We start from the raw sequence: 23,834 nt of genomic DNA on the forward strand, positions 1-23,834 counted from the left end.
CAGTTGTTTCATTTCTTTTTTTAAATTTCTTCTCCCTTAGATACACTTGTCCCTTTGTGGAGAAGTTCTCTATTGACATTGAGACATACTACAAGCCCGACACTGGCAACCAGGCAGATGTCTTCAACATGTCAGCAGCAGAGAAAAGACAGAGGACTATTGGTGAGACCATTTGACGTCTGCCCCGAACGTCTGTGTCAACATAAAACTCGGATAATAAAATAATGTGGTTAATTTCACTTTCAAATTGCACACATACAAAGCAAGCTCAGGCTGTGTGTTGGCATATGGCCGCATTAGAGAATCAATACAGCAAGTAATGATCTCCTCATTCAGAAGCTGAAGGTGTTTTGCTGTCTGTCCTCTTGCTACTAAGATATGCAGTGGATGAGGCCCACTTGTGGTAGCTTAATGTTACAGCATCTGTTATTTTTCTATGGTTATGAGTGTGTTTTCCCAGTGAAAACAACGCCCTGAAAGGAATGGCTCTTAGGGTACGCAGTGACTCAGTTCCACTATTGTAATTATTTAAATCACTTGTGTCTGTGTATCTTATAGTGTTAGCTGGAATTCCAGTTATAAAAAGAATTTGAAGCTGTTAAACACAAGCTCATACAAGTCAGAACTACTGCTCCACCCACTTGTGCACACACCGTAATGTAATAGTAAAGCCTCAACAACTTCCAAACACCTGAGTCCATAAATGCTTACCCTCTGAAAACGAATCGTCTTTTGCAGACCCAATTGACATAGTGACAGATCCCATCCCCGCTCATGAGTACAAATCAGAGGAAGACCCGAGGCTTTACAAGTCAGCCAAGACCCAGAGGGGTCCTCTGTGGGACGACTGGATAGAAGAGTACAACAATAACCCAGGCAAGACCCCCATCATGTGTGCCTACAAGCTCTGTAAGGTGGAGTTCCGCTACTGGGGCATGCAGTCAAAGATTGAACGCTTTATTCATGATGTTGGTGAGTTAAAGGTCCCAGATGTTCGTGCATTTTAAAAAAAAAAAAAATCATTTTACTAATACCCTATTTAGTTACAGTGTTAGCGTGGGTTTATTGTTCTGCAACTGTTTTTCACTAGGCTTAAGAAAGGTGATGGTGCGTGCCCACCGGCAGGCCTGGTGCTGGCAGGATGAGTGGTATGGTCTGACCATAGAAGACATCAGGCAGCTGGAGCTGGAAACCCAGCTGGCCCTGGCCAGGAAGATGGCTCAGTTTAGCCAGGCGGAGGAGGCCACCGAGGCCAACGGAGGCACACCGTCTCCAGACAAAGACCAGGAGGTTAAAGAGGCAATCAGCTGTATCGAAGCTGAAGCAGTCGTTCCCAGCTCAGGAGGAGAAACTCTGCAGCCACGAGGTATACTTACCAAGCAGTGGTCCACCTCCTCCCGATCCTCCCGATCGTCCAAGAGAGGAGGTGAGGAACATGCCATCTTCATGCATTTACCCTTATCACTGCTGTGTATGACTTTGTGAAGCTGGCACATCGATGTGATGTGTAAACGTCTTGATCCACCCCTCATTTCATTATTTTTGCTTCCAAAGAAGCTATTTTTTTTTTTTTTTTTTTTTTTTTTTAAGCGGTCTTGAGCAATAGTTTTCCAGGCCTCCTGGAGAGGTTTTCTTTAGTCACTGGCTGCTCTTTCTCTCATTTTCAGTCCAGTTGTTATCTCAACTATTTTCAGAAGAATGTATTTTTGTTTGTTGAACCACTTAACACTGATTTATGAGCCATTCAAGGGTAAAGGCAAACAACTCAAGGGATGAACCAATGTTGTGTCTACAGATAAGAACGAGTTTTGGATTCTATTTTCAGGCACTTCGTTACTGGCAACCTGTCACAAAAGCAATTTCTTCCTCTTCATTTAGTCGAAAAATTGCAAAGCTAACACAGTTTGACAGGCATAAAATTTTACACCAACAAGGTGTTTCCTGAATAGCTATTAGCTGAAAACTTGACATATCTCAACATGGTAAGTAATGTCCTTAAACAATCTGCGAAAGCTGGACAAGTTGAGGAAAAAAGAAGTGACACTACACCTAAAAAATAAAACTATCTTCAGGAGATGAACAATATCTGAAAGTCGTGTTTTTAAAAAAAAAAATTGAAAAAAATCCAGCACAAACCAGTCACTATCAGTCCTTCCCAGAGCCGAGATTTCAACATTATTGAAGCAGTGTGGGATCATCTCGACAGAGAATGGAACAAAAGGCAGCCAACATCCAAAGAAGAGCTTTGAATGTCCTGCAAGAATTCCTGAAGACTACTTATAGAAATGAAAAAGCTGCCTAAGAGAGTTCTTTCTTTCGAGCTCATTAGAATTGTACAAACTCTGTTTTTGCCTTACATACGACATTTCCATGTGTGTTTGCACATGCATAGAAATCGTGTGCAAACATACATGGAAATCCTTGCACCCATTTTCCTAGCAAAATGTAAAGAAACGAGGGTGCTCAAGGCTTTTGCACGGTACTGAACTCTTTCTTGTGACAACTGTATTTACATCTCATCGTGTGTTAAAGTCTTATTTGTTAAGTCTTGCATGTGACTCATTTCTGCCTTTTATATATTTATGCATGCTAACATCAAAGTCCAAATATCCTGTAAGTGAACACAGCAAACTGTGATACTGCAGACTCGTCCACACTAGAAAGCTAGTATGTGAAGAATTCAGTCAGTAAGGTCAAGCTTCAAGCTGGTGCAAAGCTAAAGTAGGATTGTGTGATTCTGTGAGGTCTCATTTTTCATTTTGCACACCTGCGGTTGAATGAATTTGGGTTACAGCTGCACAGGAAGTGCAGTAATAGCGCTTCTTTCTTTTTTTTTTGGAGTTCAGCTCTGCACAAACATACACACTAAGAGTTAACCCAAAGGTGAAGTAACCAGACTCTATTGAAAAACCGTGAGCTCAGACCTTTGAATTGGTGTTAATAAAGCAAACGCATCAGAACCAGCTTTTAAAGTGTGCAGACTCTGTTTGTGCCTTTACTTTCCTATGAGGCACCTGAATTTCCTTTAACTGCTCCTCAACCATATTTACTCACACCCCCTGTGTGAATCTCCTCTGGGTTATTTTTGTCAGCAACATTGATATCTGAATTCACCCATCTCAAGTGTCACCCCTTCTTCAAGGTGGCGCTCACTTTAGCTGCCAGATGGACCCCGACTCTAATCGAGCCTTATTTCACCCCTGTAACTGCCCTCCCTCCCTCCATTATTCCCTCCAGGGCTATTTTTAGCAACAGTGCTGACATCACAGGACAGAGGAGGCTGATGCTCCTCAGAGTGACCCTCCCTTCCAGCGCTGCTGTGTCTCTCTGCACTGACAGCTACATCTGTGCCCCTCTCTTACTGCCTCTCACAGTGACCACCTAATGATATATAATCCATAGATTGAAGACAGGTGATAGACGAGGCCTGTTTTTCCTCAGCTGGAAAAGATTTTGGTGTGTTTGGAGCTCGTTCTTGTTGCACTGGGCCTCGGTTTTTAACACACCGCCGCTTTAACACACCACCAATCAGTCCATCTGTGATGAAGTAATGCACCACAGAGACTGATATATGTTTATGTAACTGTGTGTGTGTGTGTGTGTGTGTGTGTGTCATTCATAGGGGTGGGGGGTGGGTTGTGCAATACATCTTTGTGGTTGAGTGCGTGTATGTGTGTGAAACACAGAGGCTAAAATGCACATCCCAAAATAATGGTGAATTTCTTGCTTGTGTGTTTCTTCTTCTTTCTCTTTTTTTCTTTTTTTTTTTTCTTGTTCCCCCCCCACCCAGTGAGCCCGTCACGTCACAGCATCTCCGAGTGGAGGATGCAGAGCATTGCACGAGACTCGGACGACAGCTCGGACGAGGAGTTCTTCGATGCTCACGGTAACTTGCTGCTCTGATTTGTAAAGTAAATGTGGAAGCTGGGTGAAATGTTTCTAACCTGTTTGGCTCCCCTTTCTTCATTTCCTGTGAATGCGTCTCTTTAATCGCAGATCAGTTCTTAAGCTTCCCAGATACCCAGCATGCTTTGGGGCTACAGTTGAACTAGGTGGGTGTGCTGCGGCACCCATTCTTCCTGTTGGATAAGTTCGGCCGAGAAGACACGAGCCAGGTGTCTCATCCCAATATCACGTTCAAAAATCACAATCGTCTCTGCCCAACTTCATTCACACAGTTCACGGTGCATCAAAGAAATAAAAGAACCCCTTTGAATAATTTACGCTTGTGTGTGAGGTTGAAATTCACCGTTTAGTCAATATGATGAATGAGAATAAAATTATGCACGATGCAGTCATTGATTACACTGATACTAATTTTGCTGCATTCATTAGTTTCCACCTACCCCGAGTTTAATAGGTTGCTCGTGACACTATGAGTCACTGGAAAACAATAACTAAAATGAATTGTGTTGACGTCTAATTATTATTTTTTTTCATATTAACATGTGTCACAGTATTCGTGTTTATATGGATTCTGTGTGTGTGTGTGTGTGTGTGTGTGTGTGTGTGTGTGTGTGTGTGTGTGTGTGTGTGTGTGTGAAGCAAAAGCCAGATGGCCTGCTTAATAAGTCATGATTTATGAACACTTATTTAATTATGGGTAAATAAATGAGGGCATCAGAATGAGCTTATACATGTAAGTGTTTGTAAATCACATGATGCAAGTACACAAATTAAATCTGGAAAACGACTGAGTTGGCTCAGATTGCTTCCAATTTTAGGCTTCTGTCTTTAAAGTTCTTGTGATCTTCTTGCAGTAACAATCACTCAAGGATTAGAAAAGTGTGTGCAAGTTTATTTTTACACTCCCTTTTTTTTTTTTTTTTTTTTTTTTAATGCAGATGAATAAAGGAAGAAAAAAAAAAGCTAAGGAGGTGAATTTGCCAATGATGGTACACGTGTAATCTGTCGTATTTAATTAACATGTTTTATTTAAATCATTGAAGGTTTATTAATAAAAATCTTGCAGTGGAATAAAGAAAATCTGACATTTTTATCCAGTTTAACACTGGATGGTTGTTTATATTAATGAATAAATTAGAAGGATGTTGAAGCAACTGAGGAAACAAATGAAATAAAGGACTCTGTTGATTTAGAGTCAGAAAATTTTGTGTGTTAGGAACAATGCTACAAAAACTTGCCGCAAGCCCCTGTGAGTATTCCAGCCAAATCGTTATGAAATAAAGATTGTCATTTGATTTCCTGCGTTGATGCTGTTTATTTGTAGTGTAGCTGCTGTAGAAATAAATAGGACATGATTTGATTTTAGGTCAAATCTTGATTACCCAGCTAAAGTGAACGCTGTTGGCAAAAATCGCCCCGAGAGGAATTTAAAAAGGATCTGTTTGAGGTCCTTTTTATAATCACAGGTTAATGTCAGTAGATCAGCGAGACGATTCATCCATATGTGTGCATGAATTTAAGGCGCATAGTGAGATTTTTGTAGCAGGTAATCATGGAGGAAGTTGACTGTTTTTAGTTTATAGAAAATAAATTATAGTGATACAATAAATGCAAAACAACGTATACTCACTGTGTGTGGATCACACATGGAAACCCCAAGCTTCATGTGCATTTGTGTAGGTTGTTAACTTGTAGGAAACACTAAGGTTCCTTTTCCTTCATTCCCTTCTTTATTAGATCACTTTTTTATTTGTTTGCATATTTATTTTTATATCCCATTATTTGTTGACACGCAGCAGGGTTTGTGGTTCGTGTTTAAGGACTGCATTGTGTGAGTTTGATTGGGTGAATAGGTTGTCGGGGTAAGCTGCAAACAAATTGGCCTTTCTTGGGATTAATCCCAAGAAAGGCCAATCTGGCACTCTGAATCTGAACTCTTGGTGTAATAATCCATTCGAAACCCCTGAATAGTGAATACAGTTTTAACCAATCTGTTGACCCCCCCTCACAGAGGATCTCTCTGATGGAGAGGAGGTCTTCCCGAAAGAGATTGCCAAGTGGAACTCCAATGACCTCATGGACAAGATCGAAGCTGCAGAAACGGAGGAAACTCCTGGTATGATGAACACCTCTACATGGGCAGGCACAGCCCAATGACACTTGATGTTAAATGTGTGTTTGTGTTTCTAGGTGAGCTGTTCAAGGAAATGACTGTTGATTATGAAAGAGCAACCAGCGAGGAAAGATTAGATGAGGTATGTGTGTCACACATTGACTGCCAATGCAAATAACACACTTATAACTCGCACTCCTCTGATGCCCGTCCATGTCTGGAATAAATATCCCTTACAAGCCATCTGCTGAAAGTTTCCTTCAGGACATGATTTTATTTGAGTTTAGCTGCTAAAAAACAAAAAACATATCAGGCTTTAAACTTTGGAGGATAAGAGCCTCTCTGTCCTCTTGTGTTCAGATGCGTGGCTGTCTTAGCGGCCAAGCCGATAGCTCTCCCATTCCCACCATCACGGTAACAAGGCACCAGTCAGTAAGTAAACATTTTGGGCCCCAGTGCAATGTGGGGTACAACAGTTCTTCAGACACCTCCAGTCTATTAAATGCCCCTGCCCTTATCCTTGCCGTAGCCCGAACCCAAATCCATGTGTACTCCTCAACCTCACCACCTTCTGTTCGACCCCCTCCCCTCTCCTCTGTACTTAATGGAAATGTGAAGTTTTGGATTGGAAATAAAAGACAAAACTACACATTGTGCTGTGCTAATTAGTGTGAACTTGTCATCAGGAAGCATGGTTGTTGTTTGCTGTTAGTTGAACGGTTGTCCAGGTGAAGGTTGGCTCTGTTATGTGTCTTCATGGTTCCTCACCCCTCAATGGCTATAAAAAGCAGTTTGCCTTGTAATCCATGTTCAAAACGATGGACGCAAAACGTTGCAAGTCGTACCTTTTGAATCGGTTAAAAAGTGATTTGATGCCCATTTTCAAGGCCTCGTTTATCTGTTTTTGTTTGCTTGTTTTATCACTCACAGTAAGTACGTATTCTTTGGTCATGCTGATGAAGTGAATAAACATTTTATTGGATATTTTCCCAATAGCGCGCCTTAACATTCCCGTCCATAACGCTGCTTATTAAATTTGCTGTTCTCAGGAGAGCTCTTCCCAGCAGTGTCTGCAGCCCTCCAAGATCCATGTGCTCATCTTGGTCTTGCACGGAGGGAACATCCTGGACACCGGAGGAGGCGACCAGAACAGCAAGCAGGCCGACGTCAACACAATCAGTACGGCTTTCGACACAGTCATGCGTGTTCACTATCCTGCGGCGCTGGGACGCATCGCCATCCGCTTGGTGCCCTGCCCTGCCATCTGTGCTGAGGCCTTCTCCCTAGTGTCCAAGTAAGAGCACGCGCATGCACACATTTCTCTGCAGGCTCAAAACCTCATGGATAATCATTGAAGGTTTGTGTGCAGTTAGGTTCATAATTTATTGGATGAAGACAGAATTCTTGTGGTTTTACACAACCGCAGTGGAGTTTAAATCAGATAATCAATCAAGATGTGATTGAAGTGTAGACTTTCAGCTTTTATTTAAGAGGTTTGATGAAGAATTTCATTAACTGTTTAGGAATTACAGACATTTTTATACAGTCTCTAATTTTAGCTCTAAAGTAATTGGGCAAATTTACATCATTTTAAATGTAAGGATCCTAAGGCTCAGTGACTGCCTAAAGTCTAGAGCCCATATACATTTTCTGTTGAAGTGCTCTGGTGAACCTTTACTACAAACACTTGAGTTGCTGCTTGTTTAATAACTGAAAAGCTGTGCCTTTGAGCTGAGAACAGGTGACTGACTCCGCTATTGAAAAATATCATATTTCTGTACCCTGAGAAACTCTTGGGTTGCTCTTACAGTTTGCTTTGTGTCATTGTCCATTTACACTGTGAAGAACTGTCCGATCAGTTTTGCAGCATTTGTCTGAATCTGATCAGAGAGTGTAGCTCCATACACTTCACAGTTAATCCTGCAACTTCTGTCAGCGGTCGCATCACCAATAAACACAAGTCCTCCGATTATACTGGCAGCCATACGTACCCATACCTTCACACTGCCTCCACCATGTCTGACATTATGAGTTGTTTCTCTAATACTCTATATTTTCTCATCCATGTTCATGCTGGTTTCATCTATCCACAGATATTTTTATACAGTGTAACCAGTGGTTTGCACCTTGCTGCAAATTCTCTGTATTTAAGTTCATGAAGTCTTCTTTTGATTGTAGATTTTGCCAGTGATAATTCTGCCTCCTGTGGTGGTGGTTGTTGTTGTTTTTTGTGTTTTTCTTAATGATGTAAATAATTCCTCACACACTTTGGCCTTCTTCAGTGGTTTTTCAGTGTACCGGATTGTTTATTTGGCCACTCCTGAAGTTTTGTCTCTCTCTCTCTCTGAGAGGTTGATTTTGGTTTTTCAGCCCAATGATGGCTGATATTTCTTCGGGCCATATATTTAAATTTACAGTTAAAAGCTTTAAAATGTAAATTCAACACTTTGAATCAACTTCAATTATGTCTTCTTCATTTATCATGACATAACAAGTGAAGATGCCTCACCTGGCCTTGGAACTGCTCGTCAGTCAATTGTGGAATTAGTTTTGAGCCATTAAAAATGAGGGACTCTATAAAAAAATGCATCTGACTTTGTTAAACCCCTCCAATTAAACTCAAAGTCTGCCTTTCAGCCACATCCTGATTTGTAATTTAAAAATAACAACAAAAATTGTGTTTGTGAAACAAATTGTGGTTCTAACCGTATTTTAGCTCGATAGCTGTTTACTTATGATGGAAGAGGTCCAGGTGCAGCTCGTGACTCTTGTCCTCTCTTCCTGCGTTTATTTATTCTCCCGTGTGCATGCCTTGGGTTTTAAATTTCATAATTTGATTTTTATCCATTAATGTTCTCACAGCCTGAGCCCTTACAGCTACGATGAAGGTTGTCTGTCCAGCAGCCAGGACCACATCCCACTGGCAGCCCTGCCTCTCCTCGCCACCTCTTCTCCACAGTACCAGGATGCTGTGGCCACCGTCATCTTCCGAGCCAACCAGGTGTATGCGGACTTCATAAAATCTCTGGACGGGGCTTCTTTCTCCGGCCAGGTCAGATACCGATGGGGTTTGTTGTTCTTGTATGCTGTTTAATAAAGAATTGGAGTCATTAGAGTTGAACCAGCTGTACTTTTTGGAGCCACATTATCCTTACATCCAGCGTGTAACTGCAGAAGTCTTTTTAGGTGATCCTGAACCCCACGCATATATGTAATAAATATTTTTCATCCTTTAACTCTCCAGGTTTGCCTCATTGGGGACTGTGTGGGAGGAATCTTGGGCTTTGATGCTCTGTGCAGCAGCAATCAAACAGTAAATGAGAGCCAGAACAGCAGTCGCAGGGGCAGTGTCATTAGCGTACAGGTAAGCGAGACATCCTCCAGCATTAATGAATGCACGGCGACAGTCTCGGCTCATCCTAAACAGTGCCTGGAACACTCCTGTGTGCACCTTTAACCTGTTTTGTTCTTCTTAATTAGCTCATTTGTTGATATTTTTTCTTAAGGTGCTGGAAGTTTTAATGACACATTTTCACAAATTGCCCCTGCAGGACCAGGATCTTCTCTCTCCTGGCATCATTGTCAACAGCGGACACGGATCAGCGTCTCCAACCTTGGAGGGCAGCCGCCACCTCAGTCGCAGCAACATCGATATCCCACGTACCAGCGCAGGCGACGACACCAAGAGACAGCTGCCTCGGAAGAGAAGTGACTCTTCCACCTACGAGCTGGACACCATAAAGCAGCACCAGGCTTTCCTGTCCAGGTGTGTCGTCCGTGGGAGGACAAACTCTTTATGTGGAATGAACTTCTTTTGTCCTTTTGTCATGCACTGTCAGAATATGTTTTATTTTTAGTTCCAGGCACGGAAGTGACTTTGTGTTGTCCTCCCAGCTTACATTCCAGCGTCCTGCGGAACGACACAACCTCCCGAAGGTCGAGCAGTAGCACAATGCTGGATGGAGGCTCCCTGGGGAAATTTGACTTCGAAGTGTCCGACTTTTTCCTCTTTGGCTCTCCACTTGGCTTGGTACTCGCCCTGAGAAAGACTGTGATCCCTATGTTAGATGGTGAGCTTCAATTACCAGGCTTTGTACTATCTGTAAAGTGAAAGGTTTGCCCCAGATGGAAATCTGCTTATTACTATAGACACCTATAGACCAGGCTGTCATCAAAATATGCTTGAATTCTTCCCTTCCTCTTTCTTATGTCTCTGGTTTCATTTCTCCCCCTAGTGGCCCAGCTACGACCTGCCTGTCAGCAGGTTTATAATCTGTTCCACCCCGCTGATCCTTCAGCCTCCCGCCTCGAACCTCTGCTGGAGCGGAAATTTCACCTCCTCCCTCCGTTCAGCGTGCCCCGTTACCAACGCTTTCCCCTGGGAGATGGAAACTCCGCCCTGCTGGGTGAGCTCTTTTTACAGATGATAGATGAAAGGCCACGTTAATGTGAAGCTTTCAGTCTTTGTACGTCTGTCTTGGATGCACACACACGAATGCAAAATACCCTTTAAAAAAAAAACAACCCAGCAACAACCACTTAAGATCACATCACCTGATGCTTCAGATGCTGATTTTAACCCACTGTTGTCCTTTTTCCCATGGATGCACACCATAGATGGCTTAAAGATGCCTTAGTAGCATGCGTTGAGTTCATTTACAAAGTAGACACTGCCTGAAAGAAAAATTACACGCTTTTCTACTGTTTGTGCTTCGGCATGTTTTGTGAAGCAGTTTATTAATCTCGGTGTTGTCACAGTCCCACTGGTGGTTTCTGTTTGGACTGATCTTTATAGCGGAGGATGCCTACCCTGTTTATACAATTACATGTCTGATGTTCTCGAAGAAAACGCACACAGAATTTAATAAGATCTTTAATGAGGAGAAATTTCTTTTTTTTTTTAAAAAGATATCTAACATTATTGAATCAGGAACTGAGGCTTAGTAAGGATGGACACTGGGGTTAATAAAGATGTTTAATATGGTTAAGATGTTTCTTAATTACTTCAGACCAGAGTTTTTGTGTTCCCTGGTGGTCATGGCCTCCATCAGATCAGCTACCAATGACCATCTTCAGGCCTTCCAACATTTTTTTTTTATAGCGATGAAGTTTCAAAGACAATTTCAAGATCACTGTTAAGGCAAGAGAGTTCAAATGATTTCATAAATAGCATATTGCAGGCTTTTTCTAATCTTAGAACAGGGTCATATGTCAGCTTATTGTGTCTCTGAGGAGCAGCTGTGGTCCAGGAAAAAGTGAGCTCCACTAAGGGCTTGACTCTTGTTCCTTGTTCAGTTCTTGCTTCATATGTTTTTGTCTTCCTTGTCTTCTTTCCTTCCTCCTCTCTTGGCCTCCTGTCTCCATATCCGTGTACCTTGCTCTCTACCTCTAAAACCTCCTCCCCCGACTTCTGCCCCTCCACCCACCCCCCTCTGTAGTGGAGACAGTCCAGAGCAACGCTCAGCTGCTGCTTGACAGCGGGCCTCTCCTGTCCCTTCGCTGTCAGGAGACCATCAGTGAGACCTGCATCCCTGTACCTGTGCTAAACTGGCAGGAGGGCTCCCTCAAAGCCACACCCGCCACTATGGAGTGTGTGTAGCCTCTCCCATTCACCTCTATCTGTTCCCAACCCTCATTCGCCGTATCTCTGTCGTCCCTGTGTTCGTCCCTCTCGCCATTACGTCGAGATGCTCAGATTCCAGGCCACCTCTTACTCTCTTTGAGTATGTCCATGCTGTCATTTCAGTGTCTCCAAATACTGATAAATACATATATATTTGACCTTTTAGCATCGTGTCTTCTGGTTTACAATTTAAAAAGAAATGTAGCCAATTGGAACATCAAGTCATGGAAATACTCGAGACAAATCTGCTAAGCATCTCTTGTGGTGCTGTGTTTTGCTTTGTGCCATCACATTTTCATGACAGAGTTTGGAAGATGCAAGCATCTGTGTTTGTGTGCTGCGGTTTTTAAGGCCGGTTTCAGTGTATTTGCATCATCTCTGTAATATTAGCTGATTTGTGGTGACATAAGGGTTTTTTTTTTTCCTTTTTTTATTTTGTAATACTGTTTTTTTTGAATTTCCAAAAAAAGGTTTTGATGTGCTGCTTGTGACGTGTTTGTGCAGTGGACTTGGAGCTCTGTGTGTACATGCTAAACAGACTGAAGCCTGTGCTTCTTCTTGTGATACTAGTCAGAGGTCTTGTGATTTTACTAAATCTCTGACGTTATTTTATTTTCAAGACATTAGAATAGGCTCTGAATTTAAAAATCACCTCCATAACACACACTAATATTACTGTAGAAGACGTGGATATTTGTGATTTTACATTCACTGTGTGTTTAATGTCTTCATTTACCAGTCACGTGTTGATCGGTGAAGAAATGTGACCGGGGCCTCGCCGCCTGCTGTCACATTTCTCACCTGCATTCCCCCTCCTCCCCCAACCGTCACCGTGAGTTCCCCCTTACCTGTGTCTCTGTCTAATGGGATCTCCTTGTTTGGGCTCAATAGCGGATGTTGTTCAGTCTCATGGTGGTGTCTTCATGGACAGTTCGTACCCCTCATCCCCCGTAACGGGCCCCCTCTCCCGGGGCCAGCGGAGGGCCAGTGAGGTCAGCATTGCCAGCCAGGTCTCAGGAATGGCAGACAGTTACACTGCCACCAACATAGCCAACAGTAAGTGCTCTCAATACCAAACAGTCTCTCTTTCTCTCTTCCTTCCACTCACACAAACACTCTTCTAGTAATTCTCCCGCTTTCTCTCACATTCAGCCCAACTTTTATCTGCTTTTATCTGTCCTAGTTTCTCTTTCCAACACTCCGACATCATTTACTCTCACTCTGACTCTACACACACCCTGCTGTCCTGCAGAAACAGTCTAGTCAGCCACGTTGAGTGTCCCGCTCCTTTTTGCTCTTTTCTGCTTTGCCAGATTTGGGATTGAAGTGAGACTCATGTAAGGTGATTTATCCATCTCCTGTTAAAACTAAGACAAGATCAGAGTCCCGGAGAAGAAACCAGCTTAGAGCCACTTTCCACTGTCTGTCTTTCTCTTATTCACTGTCTAAATGTAAATGCAATGAACGAGTGCTGCATTTAATTAATGTGGCGATGCATGTAGACACCTGTTTCCCTCAGCCATTCCTGCATTGTCGACTCCCTATTGCAGTGTTTGCTGAGATAACCGGTACTGTTTCCTCTTTGTTTGAATGTCCTTTGAATTCCTCCTCCCCCTCACCCGTTCACTTCTGTTACCAGAACATTTATTTGTGCCTCATGTTACTGCGCCTGAACACTGCTGTTCAGCCACCCACAGTATAACCCTGGAAATGTGCTTAAACTGATTACGACATGTTTCTCTTCTGCAACAGCATCACTCTGCCCCATTTACCTGAGCGGTTCCTAATATATCTTTAGGGCTTACACAGTCGCAGCTCTTTTTAAAACTCTCCAAGCTGTCCTAAACTGTCACAAGTGAATTTGTATTCATCATATCATATATGGTTTCTTTATCTTTTTGTTATTTTTGCTGTTGTTTTTCCCCCCATAGCTGAATCAAACCAGGTTAACCAATCCAAAAAATACAGTCTTTTGTCCCTACTCGCCCTATCATCACAAAACAAATTCTTCCTGAAAACTCCTCCCACGTCCCGTAAGGAAACAAAGGCTTGCCAGGCCGCAGGATCTTCTGATGCATACGTAGCGGCAGAGCTGGACGATGAGGCAGACTCTAGTGAACCTCTAAGTCCCACCGGCCAGTACGAGAACTACCGGGCAGGGCTGGACTTTGCTATATCTGATCTGGTCTCACTGGACTCCCAGGCTGAAGTGGACCAAGGTATTTTTTATAAGGAAGGGAGCTACTGAAATCGGTGTGAGGCTACGGCTCTCTTCCATGTGCTGCTCTGTTTTGTGCCACAGTCAAAAGACTCAGTGCTGCTCTTCCAAAAAGCCTCTTTGCCTCCCTTTCACTTCATTTTTCTAAAATGTAATTCACAGCGATTCAGGTGCATTCACTGTCACTGATGAGGGGTAATCCATAAATCTAGATGCTGCCGGGGCTTTTAAAATCATTCATCTTCTTTCACACGCAGACTACCACAAATAACCACCTTCAGCTGCTCATGTAATCAGCTCTAACTATCGGTTCCTGTTCTCAGCTTTGCTCGAATTTGCTGATAATAACCATTATAAACTCCTTCCTTTCCCTCCTGTAGCTGAAGAACTGCTGGGATTGGTGATGAGTGTGGCTGAAATTTGAAATCAACTTCTTTCTTTTTTTTCTTTTTCTTTTTTTGCTATAAGATCAGGGGTGTTGCACCTTTCTGTGGCATCACATACCTCATGCTGGCTCTTTGAGTTTCATCTTACGTCTCTGTACCCTATTCACTCCATTCCCATTGCAGTTGCAGCACGCTGGTGGGGCACAAAGCGGCTGGACTTTGCCCTGTACTGCCCCGATGCCCTAACAGCTTTCCCCACAGTGGCTTTACCGCACCTGTTCCACGCATCATACTGGGAATCTACTGATGTTGTGTCTTTTCTCCTGAGGCAGGTGAGTAAACAGCAATAATGAAAGTGTTAGGACTTATTCACAAATTCTCAGTATGAATCATTGAATTGTCCCCTTTCAGGTCATGAGGCACGAAAACTCAAGCATTCTGGAGCTCGATGGAAAAGAAGTGTCTGAATTCACCCCCTCTAAACCTCGAGAAAAGTGGCTCCGCAAGAGGACTCACGTGAAGATCAGGGTGAGCATCTTATCTGGAAACAAAGTCTGTTTCAGAGAGCTTTAAAGTTTAGTCGGGGACACTACGATACCTGCCATCTAATTACAAATCAAAAAGATAGCCCTTTTGTTTTTGTTTTTTTAAATTCATTTCAATTTAAAATTTTAATAAAGCACCAAATCACAATAACTGTTGCTTCAAGGCAAAGACCCTACAATAATACAGAGAAAACGTCCAACAATCAGATGACCCCCCCCCCATGAGCAAGCACTGGGTGACAGTGGGAAGGAAGATCTCCTTTTTAAAAGGAAGTAACTGCCGTTAGGGTTGAGGGGAAGGAGACGTGACGACACTCTGGACGACAGCCAAAGATTATTAATGACCAATTCCAACCAATATGCAAAAAAAAAAAAAAGTTGTTGGTATTTGTAGACTGTTTATGTTTAAATAAAGATCAAGCAACACATCAGCATTTTCCCTTTGTTTCTTCTGCATTGACAGAACGTGACCGCCAACCACAGAGTGAATGACGCCGTCTTCACTGAAGATGGCCAGCAGGTCTTGACAGGCCGCTTCATGTACGGCCCTCTGGACATGGTGACTTTGGCCGGGGAGAAGGTGAACATGCTTCTGTCTTTAGTAGCTCTCCTGCTGTTAGAGATACCTGGGAAATCTGGGTTTGAGCTTCTTTTTTTTTTTTTTTTTTTTAAGTTCACTTCTAAGTGGATTTTAAGTCTCATACATTTGAGACATGTGTCTTATGTTTGACAAACAATCCAAAGTTCAGGTATATATAATGATTGCTGTGAAATTTTAGCTTCATAAATTTCAAGATATATTATTGAAAATTGGTCCGTTGACCCAGGACATCTTGAAATCTGAGCCACTGCTTGAGCACAAGTATGTCGCATTCACTGGCCTTACTAGAGTATTCACCAGTTGGCTAGTAGAGCCCTACATTTGAGCACTCACTAATAATGTGAAACATTTAGAAAACTTTTTAACGTGAAATATTTAATCATAAAAATGAAGACGATGTTGTTTTCGTTCAACTTTACCTCTGGGTTGAGGAAATATGAAAAAAAACTCAAATATCTGCAGATCGGCTGTATTGAAACGCTTTTGTTTCCTTTTCATTCCTGCGCAGGTCGACCTCCACATCATGACCCAGCCACCATCGGGAGAATGGGTGTACTTCAACACCGAGGTGACCAACAGCAGCGGGCGCGTGTCTTTTGTCATCCCAGAGGACAAGCGTCTGGGAATCGGCGTGTACCCGGTTAAAATGGTGGTCAGGTGAGATTAGCCTGGTACCAAACTGTTATTGTATTTTATATATTCAAGCTTTTTGTCCGTTTATCTTCACAGAGCCTGGTTTCCATTTGACTTTTAGCTCACTTTATTGCAGCTCATTTTTTCTTTAATCTTTTGGTTTCAGTTTCCTTACTCTTTTTCTTTTTATTCACCAGGGGTGACCACACGTTCGCTGACAGCTACCTGACAGTTGTTCCACGTAGCACGGAGTTCGTAGTGTTCAGCATCGATGGTTCATTTGCTGCCAGCGTTTCGATCATGGGCAGTGATCCCAAAGTGCGAGCTGGAGCTGTAGATGTTGTCAGGTAGCTGGCTGCTCTACCTCTCCTGTTTTCTTGGCTTCACATATTTTCTCCCTGATTGAACTTTAAGATCTGGTGTGTCCTGCTGCTTCTCCTTATTTCAGGCACTGGCAGGATTTAGGCTATCTGATCATCTACGTGACCGGACGGCCAGACATGCAGAAGCAACGGGTAGTGGCATGGTTGTCTCAGCACAACTTCCCTCATGGCATTGTCTCCTTTTGCGATGGCCTGGTCCACGACCCGCTCAGGCACAAGGCTAACTTCCTCAAGTCTTTGACAGAGGTCAGAGTGGGGGTGGGAGAGGGGACAGTGAGTGTTTTAAATAAGGAACAGAAGCGACAAATGCTGACAACCCGTTATTATTTTAAAAATGTACCCATTTGTTTAGAAGAAGCCAGGATTGAACATTTCTCGTCTTCATTTCTCCGATTTCAGGCACACATGAAGATTTTTGCTGGCTATGGATCAACCAAAGACATCTCAGTCTACACCTCCATTGGCCTCCCTTCTTCTCAAATATACATTGTTGGCAGACCTTCTAAGAAGATGCAGCACCAGTGCCAGGTATCACTTTCTGCAAACGATCCTGTTAATAGTCTTTTCTCACATTAAAAAAAAAAAAAAAACTAAAGTAAAAGCTCAAGTCACCACAAAATGTGTTGCTTTTTAGTTGACAGTTGTTTCTCTGATCCTTCAACAGTTCATCACAGAGGGATACGCAGCTCATCTGTCCCAGCTGGAGTACAACCATCGCTCTCGGCCAGCCAAGACCACCAGTGCACGCATGGTGCTACGCAAAGGCAGCTTTGGCTTGGGAGCAAACAGTGACTTCTTGAGGAAGAGGAACCATCTGTTACGCACCATCTCCTCTCAGCCAGCCCCCAGCTCTCCGACGGGCAGCATCCACAACAGGCCGGAGCGCACGCAGAGCCAATCAGACAGCGAGCGGCTGGAGCGGGAGCGGCTGGAGCGCGCTCACAGCCACGGCCAGGGAGGGGCCCAGCGCAGCATGAGCATCACGGCCAGCTGCTGGGGCCGCAGCAGCAGCACCAAGCTGGAGCCAGGAGTTTTCAGCTCAAAATGAGACTGGAGACACGATGCAGGGTTCGGGAGAGTGACTTACAAATGCAGTGCTGAGGAAGAGACGCAAAGTGACGTGAATATAAACGCAAACAGTGGAAAGCAGTTGGCTTCTTGCACCAGATACGTAAAATACCATAAGGAAAAAAAATCAGGTGCTACAAATCACTCTTTATAAAAACTAACACCAGTCACATTCAGCACAGATATTTATGGGCAGAGCATGAGGCAACATTCATGATAACACAGACCAACATTTCAAGAAGTGTTGCCCCAAGGCGGGAAAGTGCACACAACCAAATAAAGCTAATATTGTAGGGATCCAGGCTGTTTGTACTGTTTAGTAAATATTTATTAGTCTTGAATACAAGGTCAGTTTTGCTCCTCCAGCACATGGAGACAGTTACACACACACACACACACACACACACACACACACACACACACACACACACACACACACACACACACACACACACACACACACACACACACACACAAGCACGCCCCATGCAAACAACACAGAGTTGTTACAGTAGCAGCTGTAACCAACTAACGTGACCAATGCAAGCACAACAACGACTACAGAGACGAACTTTGTTTATAGCAGTTTTAAAGCTGCGTCCTTTTTAACGCGATGATCAGGTACGTTCCAGTCAGAGAGCGGAGCTGAGAATCAGGTGAAGCTGATTCGTCAATTTAGTGTAAACACGGAAACAATCGAGAAGCCAAAATTAATTTTTGTTAGATTTCTTTTCTTTTTTTTAAGGAACACCGAACAGATTTAACCCTCTCAAGGCAGGCGTTGCAGATTTGCAACAGTTAAAAGCTAACGATCTAATTACCCCACATACATATTTTATGAGGTTTTTTTTTACTCGGAAGTACCACTTCAGGTATTCTTTTGTGCATTAGCAACAAAAACTTAATTTGAGCCTGAGAGGGTTAACATCTTTACACTCCCGTTCTGCTTGTTTTCTGGTCGCCCCTTAGACACGAAGAATCATGTAACGCAACACGAAGCAAAGCGCGTAATTACCCTTTAACTGTGGCTGCAGCTGAAACTGTTCTTGGGTTTTATTGCATCTCACACTTCACTTTATGCCATCGCTGCCGTACCCTCCTGAATGAGTAGCGTGCAGCTCTGCTATAGGGAAAAGCAGTACTGTAAGGGAAAGTGCCAAAGTGAAGCAGTGCTGAAGGATAAGCCGTCTGTGGATGCAGAGGAAAGGAGGGATCTCCTGTGTAAAAACAGAAACATAATAAATGGGTTAGTTTGTGTAAGTATGTAGTTGAATGCCTTAACAAGGCTTGTACATAATTGTTACATTACAGTGCAGATCTGGTATCTGGTCCACTGAAGATCAGTTTCAAGTGTCTTCTTTACTCTGGGGGTAAACACCGTCTCATTCAGGATATACTTTATTGATTGATGATACTTGTTGTTATTTAAGACTATAGAAATTTTAAAATGTATGGATTTTTTTCGTGAACAAAATGTGTTTTAAGATTACTTTAGCTATGATGTGTTGTTTTTTTTTTTTCCCTCTTTCCTTCAAACTTCAGTTGCAGCAACCAAACCTCAGAGGTCTTTGCCTGGCACAGTGTTGTATTTCTGTTATTTTATCTCTCAGATCACCAGAGTTGTAACAACAGAACTTGTGTCAAAATATTTTGTTTTTTTGTTTTTGTTATTAACTTTTTTTTGGGGGGGGGGGTTCAGGATATGGCTTGTCTCTCTCTTGTTTATCCCCAAGCTGTAAAATGAGGTGTTGAATGTTCTCATAGATAATCCTCCTTAGGTTAAGGTCTCTTTCTCTGTGTTGCTGCGCCTTTAGGAAAAGAAATGTGCAAATTGTAAATCCTGTACAATACGCTGTTGAAAGTAGGAACACAGAGCTACGATTTTGCTTTAATACTGTTGGCCATTTATTTTCTAAAGCTGGTTTAAAAACAAAATTGTGATTTATTCATTTAAATAACATTTATTTGTACCTCTAGTAATCATGTACAGACAGAGCTGACAGCAGTGGACCAATATGGGCTCAGACACGAGGGGGAAACGTGCAATATTCCCGAGTAGCACCACCAGATCTTACAGACTGTTGAGGAAACACGTCACAGTGCATTGACAATCAGGTGAACAGGCACATGGTCTACAGACGTCAAATTGCAGAGGGTAACTCACCTTAAAACGGCACTGCCCTAATTTTGGCTGTTGGGTTTTCTCCTGCAGAGAGACACGCTGTTTTGTTGTGATGTTTCCATTTTAATATATGGGCATCTAGACAGACACACTTAATATTTATAAAACAGTCAGCCTGGTAACAAAACAAATGGTTTACATAAGTGCGATGAACAGTTTACAGATGATGTAACCTTCAGTTTGCGTTGGCCCTCTTCAGAGGTGTCATTTTAAAATTAGCGGTCCTTTTAGAGGCTTCACTTTGTGATGCAGTTGAATTGTATTGTGCTGAGATGTGTTTCTAAATATTTCATCCACTTCACATTTTCAATAGACGATGTAAAACATCCTAGATCAAAGGCACCTGTAACCTCTTTAATCAGCACTGATTTTATTTTATATTTTCGTCAGCTGGTTGAGGAGAGTGTGACTCGTGCTGTACTTCTGTCCCTCTGCATTTTGACCTTGACAAGAATCGGCTTAAAGCCATAACTCTTTAAAAAACAAAACAAAAAAAGAAAGGAACAGGAAAAAAGCTGCTTGTTGAAGAATAGCTCTTTGTACAATTATTGTAACTTGAAAACAAAAAAAGGACAGTCAGTCCTGGAAAACATGCAGTCATCTAACATTTTCAGCTACTGAACCATGCTCCCTGATCTGAAACGCCCGGATATTAAAAATCCAGAGAAGCGATCCGTGCAGTTTTTGCAACCTCTGGGCAGACGATCGCTTTGATTCTGCTACCAACACACACATTACCAGAGGCCTTACATTTCCCGTTTTACTGCCTTACATTGACCATTGTGCGGCGAGAACGTACGCCGATCACGCCCCGAACAGACTTCACGTTGAAGGACGTTGTTCGTGTTACTTTGTGGGAAAAGATGGAGGCCATATTTTCTAAACAGGACTTTGGTTTGTTTGACTTTTTTAAAGGAAATTTATGAAGAAGAAGAGAGTGGGACATAATTCACCAACATTAGGCAATCCCATCGCTGTCTCCAGCTCCGCCTCCAACAGTTATCGTTCAAAGGCTGTATATCTGCAACACAATGTCATGCTTGGAAAATATTTTACCTGTACAGGGTGTGTATCTTGTAGGTTTTGGATAACTACATTTTACCCATTCCCTTGTGTTTTTATGTACAGTGTATAAAGAACATATAAAGAACAACTAAGGCATTTGGGCTTTTTTTTTTTTTTTTTTTTTTTCTCTTACACACTGAGTTGAAACGAGGATGTTTTTGTTTGTTGTTTTTGTTTTTTTTTAAATGAGAGCAGGAACTGAAGTCAGACTTTACTTTCACAAAGAAATGGAGATTTATTTAGAGAAATTTAAAAAAAAAATTGAGATACAAATGTAAGACAACCATGAGGTGGTGTGAGAAGGTGATATCAGACAGCTGAACTGGACGCTTATCTGGGATTAATCATTACTTAAAGCAAAGACTTTGCACAAGAATTAAATTAAATGAAACTTTTCTATGAAGCTCAGTGTTACAGAAAATCAGCAGCAATGTCTTTTGTTGAAATCAAAAATCTACTATAACAGAATCCCAGTAAGATCCTTGTTGTCAGCAGTTTTATGTAGGCACTACTTTCTATCTACTCGATTACATCTGACAGCCATTACAAGCAGCTCACTATGACTTCTACCGTGTGTACCTCAGGAGAGCATCACAGTATTATTTTGCTATCACTATTATTTGATATGAAGTGTATTTCAGTACACTGACGAGTTACTTTCTGCAGATCTGTTTAGTGAAGGTGCTCTCAGGCTGATGAAGCTGAAGGTGACATCATCTTCTACCTGTTGATGCCCAGTTTTCTCTGGAAGGCATCCCCGTCTCCCTTCGTAGCTTGCTGTGAGATGAATAAAGTCTAGCTGTTAACAGTTATAACGGCACATTACTGCAATTACAGCTGAAAGGTTTCTGTCATACCTTGTTGATGTCTTTTTGTTTCTCCCGGCTGACTATCTCCTCTATGATCTCCCCCTCTCCTCTCACCAGTCTATAAGACAGCAGGGGGGGGAAAAGATCACCAGTTTAACCAGGGTGGGTGAATTCTTCCTCCAAACTCCCACTCTTGTGGCACGCTTTCCCCTGCTTACCTTGTCCTCCCTGTTTCAGGGTCCACCACCCTGCGGATCACGCTCTGCCTGGCTTCGTACTCCTCTTTGGTGAGGGGCCTCTTAGTGGAGAGACGGGCCTTCTGCTCATCTGTCATGACTGGAGAGGCAAAAATTCACCAGATTCATTTTTGGAAAAAAGAGAGGAGGAAATAACCAGATAACGATATCAGAATGAATATCAGAATTGATGGGACTACATATACTTTGAGTTAATAAAGGTAAAGGCGCTTTCCTCCAGGAACTTGAGCTTCCTCACACAGTCCTAAAACATGCATGGTGATTCTAACATAGGTGTGAGGTAGATAAAGTGCTTAAAGTTTACAAAATAAATGCTGAATGAATGTATGGTTGAAAAGTGACTTTTAGTCTAAAATTTAGGCTGGCAACAAATGCAAGTGACAAGTAGACTGATGGGGATTTGATTTACCAAGACCATCAGAATGAACTAGATGTGGAAAAAAAAAACATTTTTAGTTAACTAAAAAGGAAATACACATTGGGCCACAGCTCTTAATTTAAACCCAGGTGCTTTCAGTGCCAGAAACGCCTACCTATGCAGTCTCTTTACAAGCATTTGTGAAAGAAGGGTCATTCTAAAGAGCCTGAGTGTGGTGCTGTAACAGAATGCCGCTGTCCCAACAAGTCAGTTTGTGAAATCAACTTGTGATGGTCAAATTATTTAAAAAAAACAAAACAATCTTTCTACAAATCAAAGATCTTCAAAAACAGGATCTCAATGTCATCTGTTAACATCACCACTATAAACAAGAAGGGTTCAGAGCCAATGTAATCTCGCTCCACCTTGAACCCATCTGCAACTCCTACCGCTGGTGTCCTCATTCATGCTCCCCATCAAATGCTTTATTTAGATCTATAAAGAAAGAGTGCAGCTCCTTCTGACCTCCTTTAAACGTCTCCATTGACACTCTCAAAGCAAACACGACATCTGTAGTGCTCTTTCTCTGAATGAGGTCATGGTGCTGCTCATCACCTCTCTTCTAAACCCAGCTTCAACAACTCATTCCTGCAGCTTTGTGGCCTGCCAGCATTATCCTGCTCTGCAGTGCACTACTTCTTAGACTAGGAAGTAATGTGTCCTAATAAGTCCTTATGTTTCACAAGCTGCGAAACAAATCCCACTCTTGATTTATCAAATATAAAAAAAAACACCGTTATTTTGTTGTGTCAGACTTTGCGTGACCAGCTGATCCACTGAAGTGAAGTGTGGGGTTGTGTGTGATGTCCTACCAGGCCCGAGCTCCACGGCCCCCTCCTCAGTTTGCCACACCTCCAGGTAGGATGGAGGTTTCTCTGCTGGGCTCTGCTTTATCTCTGCTTTCTTCTTCATCTTCTTCTCCTTTTTCTTCAACTTCTTCTTCTCCTTCTTGATCTGCTTCTTCAGTTTCGCCTTCTTCTTCTTCAGCTGCTGCTTTTTCTTCTTCTTCTTCTTGGCTTCGCTCTTCTTCTTCTCATCACTTGACGAGGATGACGACGATGAGGAGGAAGGGGTGGATGAGGAAGATGAGGAAGAAGAAGACGAGTGCCTTCTGCGCTTCTTTTGTGTTTTCTCATCTGGGGGAGAAACAGAGAATATAACCCGATGATGAGGCTGATTTTCCTGTGAATGCTAGCATTTCATTTTCCAACCTTTGCTCCTGTGCAACGTCTTCTTTCTGCTCCGACTCCTGCTGTTGGAGGAGGAAGACGAAGATGATGGAGAGGAGGAAGAGGAGGACGAGGATCGTCTCCGTTTCTTCTTCTCGTGTTTTTTCTCTCTGCCAGCTCTGTCGGATGGTCTGCTGCGGTCCATGGCTCACAGAACAACTGTTTACAGACCGTACTGAACGACAAACACGGAAGTGTGCACGTCAAATTCCTTCCGTCGCCTTCTCGGATTGAGGAACCTAGTTCCCACTTCATTTGAATTATTATTATTATTATTATTATTATTATTAATGCTAAATGTACCTGTATATTGTTTACATGATCGAAATAAATTAACAATTATTATAGTTGCAGTGTTTTATTATGAGACACTTTGCAAGGTAATAGACTCACTGTCA

The 23,834-nt window shown here is 42.5% G+C and overlaps 2 protein-coding genes across 9 annotated transcripts in view; one reads left to right on the plus strand and one right to left on the minus strand.

Moving 5' to 3' along the window:
• Positions 1-17,595, plus strand: part of LOC120726288 (membrane-associated phosphatidylinositol transfer protein 2-like) — a 40,733-nt gene extending 23,138 nt beyond the window's left edge. For 4 of the 8 annotated variants that reach the window (XM_040019749.1, XM_040019746.1, XM_040019747.1 and 1 more), the window contains exons 4-26: positions 41-162; positions 739-972; positions 1,091-1,426; positions 3,791-3,886; positions 5,918-6,022; positions 6,097-6,161; positions 7,069-7,313; positions 8,882-9,071; positions 9,264-9,383; positions 9,571-9,785; positions 9,914-10,089; positions 10,255-10,425; positions 11,458-11,610; positions 12,534-12,698; positions 13,574-13,861; positions 14,430-14,578; positions 14,658-14,774; positions 15,255-15,371; positions 15,901-16,049; positions 16,223-16,372; positions 16,474-16,654; positions 16,808-16,936; positions 17,073-17,595. In XM_040019749.1, the coding sequence (XP_039875683.1) occupies positions 41-162; positions 739-972; positions 1,091-1,426; positions 3,791-3,886; positions 5,918-6,022; positions 6,097-6,161; positions 7,069-7,313; positions 8,882-9,071; positions 9,264-9,383; positions 9,571-9,785; positions 9,914-10,089; positions 10,255-10,425; positions 11,458-11,610; positions 12,534-12,698; positions 13,574-13,861; positions 14,430-14,578; positions 14,658-14,774; positions 15,255-15,371; positions 15,901-16,049; positions 16,223-16,372; positions 16,474-16,654; positions 16,808-16,936; positions 17,073-17,456 (4,057 nt within the window). In that variant the 3' untranslated portion in view covers positions 17,457-17,595. The remainder of the gene's footprint in view (positions 1-40; positions 163-738; positions 973-1,090; positions 1,427-3,790; positions 3,887-5,917; positions 6,023-6,096; positions 6,162-7,068; positions 7,314-8,881; positions 9,072-9,263; positions 9,384-9,570; positions 9,786-9,913; positions 10,090-10,254; positions 10,426-11,457; positions 11,611-12,533; positions 12,699-13,573; positions 13,862-14,429; positions 14,579-14,657; positions 14,775-15,254; positions 15,372-15,900; positions 16,050-16,222; positions 16,373-16,473; positions 16,655-16,807; positions 16,937-17,072) is intronic. The other 4 variants (XM_040019751.1, XM_040019750.1, XM_040019752.1 and 1 more) reach the window with 4 other exon arrangements.
• Positions 17,596-19,084: 1,489 nt separating this feature from the next.
• arl6ip4 (ADP-ribosylation factor-like 6 interacting protein 4) lies at positions 19,085-23,661 on the minus strand. The gene is made up of 5 exons (XM_040019784.1): positions 23,419-23,661; positions 23,020-23,343; positions 21,751-21,868; positions 21,581-21,650; positions 19,085-21,500 (listed from the first exon to the last, which is right to left on the minus strand). Exons 1-5 carry the CDS (start codon positions 23,579-23,581, stop codon positions 21,444-21,446), a joined length of 732 nt encoding a protein of 243 aa, XP_039875718.1. The 5' UTR covers positions 23,582-23,661; the 3' UTR covers positions 19,085-21,443.
• Between the last annotated feature and the right edge of the window lie 173 nt (positions 23,662-23,834).

Source organism: Simochromis diagramma, unplaced genomic scaffold (genome assembly GCF_900408965.1).
Source record: "Simochromis diagramma unplaced genomic scaffold, fSimDia1.1 OVJJ01000822.1, whole genome shotgun sequence".
NCBI lineage: Eukaryota > Metazoa > Chordata > Actinopteri > Cichliformes > Cichlidae > Simochromis > Simochromis diagramma.

Coding starts and splice junctions, on each gene's coding strand:
- arl6ip4 (XM_040019784.1), bottom strand. CDS start 23,581: ATGGACCGCAGCAGACCATCCGACAGAGCTGGCAGAGAGAAAAAACAC. Junction 21,651..21,750: donor CCTGAAACAGGGAGGACAAG/GTAAGCAGGGGA, acceptor GCTGTCTTATAG/ACTGGTGAGAGGAGAGGGGG. Junction 21,501..21,580: donor AACAAAAAGACATCAACAAG/GTATGACAGAAA, acceptor TTCATCTCACAG/CAAGCTACGAAGGGAGACGG.